The 7108-nt window shown below is 35.6% G+C and overlaps 1 protein-coding gene across 1 annotated transcript; it reads right to left on the bottom strand.

The window, feature by feature from the left end:
* Window positions 1-298: 298 nt before the first annotated feature.
* Window positions 299-6587, bottom strand: LOC140142912 (collagen triple helix repeat-containing protein 1-like). Its single transcript, XM_072164938.1, has 4 exons — window positions 6279-6587; window positions 5096-5242; window positions 2836-3043; window positions 299-1624 (listed from the first exon to the last, which is right to left on the bottom strand). The coding sequence occupies exons 1-4, from the start codon at window positions 6369-6371 to the stop codon at window positions 1479-1481; spliced, it is 594 nt and encodes a 197-aa protein (XP_072021039.1). The 5' UTR covers window positions 6372-6587; the 3' UTR covers window positions 299-1478.
* Between the last annotated feature and the right edge of the window lie 521 nt (window positions 6588-7108).

The following is a 7108-nucleotide window of genomic DNA, read 5'->3' as shown; positions in this document are numbered from 1 at the left end:
TGTATTGTATGATGCAACTGCAATTTTTGAACCGTTTGTTGACTGCCATGATGCTACGTACTTTGAATAAACCTGTGTACAAAACTGTACATGCTATATGACAATATAAATCCAATTAAACAGCCATATTCAATTGTCTTTGGGAAAAGGGCTCGTAATTGGTAAAAGTAATTTCTTGACTATTTATATTACACTAACACATAATTGTCCCGAAAATACAAACGCATTAGACCTATGTACATGATGTAATTTGTATAAAGAGCAAAGAAAATGCCTTCTAAAAATTACGAGCCCTTAACCAAAAGACTAATTTTGACACATATGGCCATTTAATGGTAATTTATTACCATATAAGCACTGCATGTACACAGGTTTATTCAAAGTACGTAGCATCAAGAGAGTGCAACAAACGGTTCAACCATTTATCCGCAACTACTTTAACCGTATCCAAATTTAGAGTGTAGTAATAAATAAATCTTTCGAATATAAGCAGACAGACTCAAAGATGTCTTTAAATATATCTATTATTTCATACTAAGTATACATACAATGTCACTAGATTAAACACACAACGTTTAAATCATCGTTTTTGTGGTTGGGTAGGTTATGAAAAAAAAAAATCTCGCCTTCTGATCAAAAAAATATAAATTGCTCCACCTCAGACCAAAAAGAATAATTTGCCCCACTTCAGACCAGGAAAAAAATTTATGCCAAGGGTGCTAAAAAATTAGTCACAGCTGTTGGTGAAAAAAAAGTAACCTCGCATTGCAATTTTTTTTCGTGCTACGCGAATTTTTCATCATTATGTGATGCGATCAAGCAAAATCAGTCGGAACTCGTAAATATTACATTTTCAGTTTTGTAGGCCTATAGGATTTACAAATCTGGAATATGCAGAAAAAAAACCCATTAAAATTGAACAACCAGTTTCAATGATATGAGCAAGAGTTCCAAGACAAGAGGAAACAAAAGGAAATATTTCCTTTGTATGGCTATATCTCAAAAATATTTCCGAGTTCCGACTGATTTTGCTTAATCGCATCACATATTGTATTACCCAAAATTGAGTTTAGCAAATCCAAAAACAAATTGTTTAAAATAGAGAACTTTAACATTAAACAAAAAAATTGTTTCACCGAGGTGTAAAAAAATGGTTAACCGAGGTGCTAAAAATTAAATTTGTCAGTACCCGAACTACCCAGAACCCCTTGATATCTAATCTCTTAAATGATTGACTACATTGTATAATTGCCAAAAAAACAAAGGCTTTTAAAACAGTCTCTTCCGTTGTATATGTAACGAATCATTAAGGTTTTGAGCCTTTTCAACAACGAACATTTCGAAATACAGTAACGTCTGGCAGTTTTGAAAGCTCATAATTTTGAATTATAGAGACTGCGCTCAAGACCATCCAGGCGAAAATATTAAAACGGTCTCTAATCATGTCAAATTAAACGACAATAATTTTCATCCTGAAGTTAGTACATCGGTGCTGTCTCTTCAACAACAATAAGTCTTGATGCACTATTCCATCCTGTGTTTAAGTCATAAGTTCCATATCCAGAGCATGCTCCCACCACAAGAGAAACAGTAATCCAGCCAGCTGACAACCCATAACAATGACCTGTAAGTGAAGAAATGTTAGAATTATTATTAATATTATGGGAAAGAACAAACAGCCCACCTCATAAGAATTAGGGGAATCGTGTTTATTCTTACACAAGCATGTCGAATTTGACTCGATTCCTAGTAAAATAAATCTAGATTAGGGCCTATAGCCAACTTCGTCCAGATATCAAAGATTGGGGGGGGGGTCCGTCCGCGTTAAAGATAATACATTACCTCTAGCCCTCATAGAGCACTATTCGATTTTATATCGGCCACTTGGACTAGTTCTCAAGTTTATCACAGGGCCAGGGGCAGCACCCGGGCAGCATAGGACTTTACTGGGGAATGAGTTAAATAAAATGATTTCGTTAAACAAACAAAAAAAGATTGATGCAATTGGTGGTCCAAATGTTGAAATGACTGACAAGTCAAGATAGTCAAGATAATGAGTATGAAATGTCCTATTTTAAGATTAGTGGTATGGGCTGTCAAGATTTGGTTTGGGTTTCTTTGGGACTGATCTGAAGTTGCAAGTATCTCAAGTAAACTATAACCTTCAAACTTCTAAATTAATGAATCTTTAAATAATGTAACAATTGACTTTGTCATTCATTGTGGCGAGTTAAACAATTTGTGATACTTTGGACCACGATCATGACGATAGCATTTTCTTTAAATATTCAACCTCATTATATAACCTTCGACTAATTATTTGGGTCGTAGGGGCATTGAAGAAAATGGTACCAGTTATATCTTTATCATTTATTGAACGAATGCAGACAAACTCCAAAACAAAACAAAAGAAAATAAACAAAAACATAAACATTATTATTACCACTTAGTAGGAAAAATGATAGGACAGTAAAAATTAACCATGTTTTTCGTCCTTCTGTTTTCCTTTTTGAGGCCTGTTTCCTTCTTAGGGCTGTATGAGAACAAAAGGTACCACTCACTCAAGTAGAAGTAGGCACTTTCACATAACTTTCTTTTAATCACTTTTTGACAGTAGCCCGCCTGCTAAAGCGTTATAATATGCTCTCAGATCAGTTACCAATTTAATGGCGGAACCCTTTTGTCCGAAACAAAATGTACACTTTATGAATAGCTTGTCGGCAAATCAATTCGGCATCAAAGGAACAATGCGCTACGCAAAATATTGCTTCTCCATGTTTATCTGTTCATATAACCTCCTTATTGGGGTAACAGAAGTAATTTAAATTATTTTACCTTGTACCACTCGATGTCGGTATAAGTCTGCACTATTGTAGTTAGCCATGTAAACAGTTCCATCAATAACTTGTGGATTGCTGCACTCAGCATTGTTAAATGTTAAATACCATCGACCACAACATCCATGACAATTATGAAGACGGGTGTTTCCGCTGTACGCAGCATACAACGCTGTGCTGGAACTCTCCTTGTATATCTGACATGACTGTAAAGACAAATACAAGATCCCTCAGGTCAAAATCATTTAACCCCCTGAGCACTACCTGCCGATCTAATATTGCCTCTGATTGGTAAATTACATGATATCTTCACTTTAATCACCAATCAGAATGGAGCTTTGCAATTATTCACCCCAATTTTTTTTGCGTGGTGACATTATACAATGTTGCTGATTGGTCCAATATTGATAATGAAAGATTCTTTTTGACCAATAGGCAGATAGTTCTCATGGGGTTAAATTTCAATTATGAAAGAAGTATCTAATAATATAGTCACAGGAAAAGCAATAGATTAAATATAATTTAATTAACTACAACAGAATTGATTAAAATGTATTTCTATGAAGTTCCCATGACAAATTGACCAACACTAAAAGTCCTAAGAAGTTCCCGTTAAAGGAAGATGCCTAATTTGATTTGCTTAAACCACAGTGGCAGATTATGCAGGGGACACATTCCATGTCAACTCCAGGGATGTGCACCGCAGCACCTCTTCAATTTTTTCCGTTTTCTGTGTGGTGGTAGATATTGATGAGAAAGTAAAATCCTGAAAATTTGAGCTTCATACTCCATTTCGTTTTCCTGTGGCATCAATTTGAAATTTAGGGAGGTCAGCGTAAACAATGTGTCGCAACGCGAAAGACGACGTTTGGAGGTCCATAAATGTATAAAGGGAACCCTTTACAACTTTGAAAAGTATGTATCCTGGGGTACTTTTTGGTGTAGTATTCAAATCTGGTATCAGAAAACTTGTAACTCCTTTACTTTAAAAGATATAGGGCCCTCAAAATGCAACTTCGTCCAACCAGGACTAACTTCGGGGGGGTCAGAACTCCAAAAGTAAAAATAATAATTTTACTGTCCATTTTTTTGCCAGTCAGAGCCCTTGGGTAGGACATTACTCTTATCCAATATTGAGCATATTAGAATACATTTAGCTGAGATATTACCCATACAAAACCATTTTTGTACATTTTGACCCCCTGAAAACCAATGTCAGACATTTGCCCCACCACCAACTTCAGGTATGTTGAAGATATGTTCTTGGACAACATTTCTGAGAAATATTGGCTTGGGGTCTTGATGGCTTCAACACATCAGTTAGGTTTGCCTACTCCATAGAGAGTTGTACACATTTTGATTTCGCATGTATAATGATTTAATGTACAACTCTATGGAGCTACAAGTTGAAACATCAATAAAGAAGTTGACAAATCTGACATCTTGGATGGACAGTTGACAATCTTAACAAAAGGATTACAATTGGGTTTTGCATGGGAATTCTAACAAAAGGTACCCAGGATACATACTTTTCAAAGTTGTAAAGGGTTCCCTTTATACATTTATGGACCTCCAAACGTCGTCTTTCATGTTGCGACACATATTTTACGCTGACCCCCCTAAATTTCAAATTGATGCCACGGGAAAACTTAATGGAGTATGAAGCTCAAATTTTCAGGATTTTACTTTCTCATCAATATCTACCACCACACAAAAAAAAAAAAAAATTGAAGAGGTGCTGCAGTGCACATCCCTGAGTTGTCATAGAATGGGTCAGGGTCATATTTCAAAATATTGTTAAAATCAAATTAAAACCCATACCAGTGCTTTCTTGTTTATAATGATTCAGAAGAAAAAGTGTGGCTTGACTTACCTCCAACGTATAGCCTGCAACTCTCGAGTTACAGGCAAAATTGTATAGATGTTAATTTGTTGCAAAAATATTACAATTTTGAATTAATTTTGTTAAAGGAACAATTTGAGACTCTTTCGATTATACCGTACGCATGGCACTCCCACGATATGGAGCAACAAGTTGACATTTGACTTTTTAGTAATTCGAGAACAGTACGCCGGAGATATGTCAAAGTGCACTGACCATTTAATACCAACATTCTCCTGCAGTTTGTACCAAAATAGTAAATATAAAATTTTTCTCGCCCTAAGTTAGCACGGCCTTTGGCTGGAAGTGGACTCCAAAAAAAACCATGTACAAAATATGCTCGCCCCACGTCCCCCCTGTTTAGTATAATACTTACAGCTATGGTTCCGCTGTCTCTGCCATCGCTACTTGTCCATGTACATTGTCTCCAGTTTTTTCTTGGTGCACGGTACCAGTCCAGAGCCTCATCACCTGTTACGCCCTTTGCACCAGTAGGACCTCTGGTGCCCTTTTGGCCAACACACTGTATTATAATGTGAAATAAAACGCTTGTTTTAAAAGGTGGTATACTACACCCCTTAAAAGGTAGTACTACACCCCTTGATAAATATATGACTATTTTAGCATTTTTCTCAAAAAATAATAACACACTGAATTTATGTACATTATAGGGGCAAGGAATCCAGTTACTGCACTGGGATTTCCGTGACTCAAGACAAGCAGTACATTATTTATGATAAGAAAAGAAATACCGCTAGAATGTACCTCATTTCTTAACATATAATGAACCACTTGTCTTGAATCACTGAAATTTCAGTGAAGTAATTGGATTCCTTGCCCTTATAATATACATAACTTTTGTTAATTATTTTTTGAGGAAAAATGCAAACATTAGTCACAAAATTTATCAGGGGTGTATTAAATATCACATTAAAGGCGTGTATTCGTCACTGGCACTACTTGGTGATAAGAAGAATTGGTTAACCTGCACTGATAATCATGATAATAAATTGAAACTGTATGGTATATGAAACAGGCGCATATCCAAGAGTATTTGCAGGGATATGGGGGGAGGTGCAAAATGTGAATCTTCCCCCCCCCCAAAAAAAAGTCGCTTCTATCCAAACAGTGGACTTAACCCCCGCCCCTATTAATTTGGATCTACGTTGGGTACATTTCTTTGGAAAAGTTGACCTTTGTTGTGTCGACGTGGCACTGCGGCCAGCAACGCACGACCTGTATTATACTTAATTTGATCATGTTTACGATCAATTCAATAGCCGTGTATGAAATAACGAATAAAAAATACAAATAATATCACAAAACAGTATACCCATTCCGTAGTAGTCCCTATTTCAAAATCCTCAAAATATTAAAGTGTATTATTGTATTTGATTCAAACTTCAATTTGTTTAAGATTTAGCAAAATTTTCTTTCAATGAACATTTGCAACCGCTCCGAACGACCAAATAACAGCGTTTAACGTATTAGAACCAACCAAAAACAATTAAAAGATTTATCACTTCACTTTTCTAAAAAATGTTGACCACACAACTCACCTCAGCATTAACATACATTATGAAACACAGAATTAGTAGAACACAGGCAATATAACTCTTCATCGTCTGAGACAAAATTCTAGTGTCCGCCATATTGGATGATCGACGAGTCTTCGAAAAATACAAAATCTAGTATATCATCGTATTTTTGTGAACTTATTTTCTTCAAACATTAATATTGGTCACATTTCTCGTAGTCAGCATGGTCAATTAAGATATTAACTAGTCAGGTTGGCTTTTGCATCACTGATGTAACTATATAATACTGCTTATTTTTCAAGTTATTAGTACTAAGTTGGTGTGGTGGTAAAGTTGTAATTCCCTTCTAAATAAAATCAATTCTTATATCGGTCTCCTGATTGATTTTCCCAAACTAGACATACACTCCGTAATCATTAAATATTAAAGGTTATCGATATCTGTGTAAAGCAGGGATGTGGCAAGTCAAAAATTTAATTGTGTTTATCCACTTATCATTCAACTAGTTCATACTATCTTAAGATAAATACTATGCTGACATATTCAAATAAATTGCTGGAATAAGAAGAGTATCATGAGACGAATTTATGCAATATGATTAAATTGCGGTAGAGATTAAAATATCATGATATAAAAGATCACTTTCTTCAAAATATATAATATACATTTACATCTCCTCTAGGGCCATGCTGAACAACGGAATTCAGCCTCCCAGACGACAACAAGGTAAGATGGCTCCAAAATACCTTAATCTGGCTTAAAAGACCAGGGTCTACGACAAGATTTTTCCAAAGCTTTGGGGAGCTGTCTGGAATCCCTTTCACTAGATTCAGATGGTATTGAGGAAGGCC

The sequence above is a fragment of the Amphiura filiformis genome, chromosome 20, assembly GCF_039555335.1.
Source record: "Amphiura filiformis chromosome 20, Afil_fr2py, whole genome shotgun sequence".
NCBI lineage: Eukaryota > Metazoa > Echinodermata > Ophiuroidea > Amphilepidida > Amphiuridae > Amphiura > Amphiura filiformis.
This window is presented reverse-complemented; position numbering and strand designations above follow the sequence as displayed.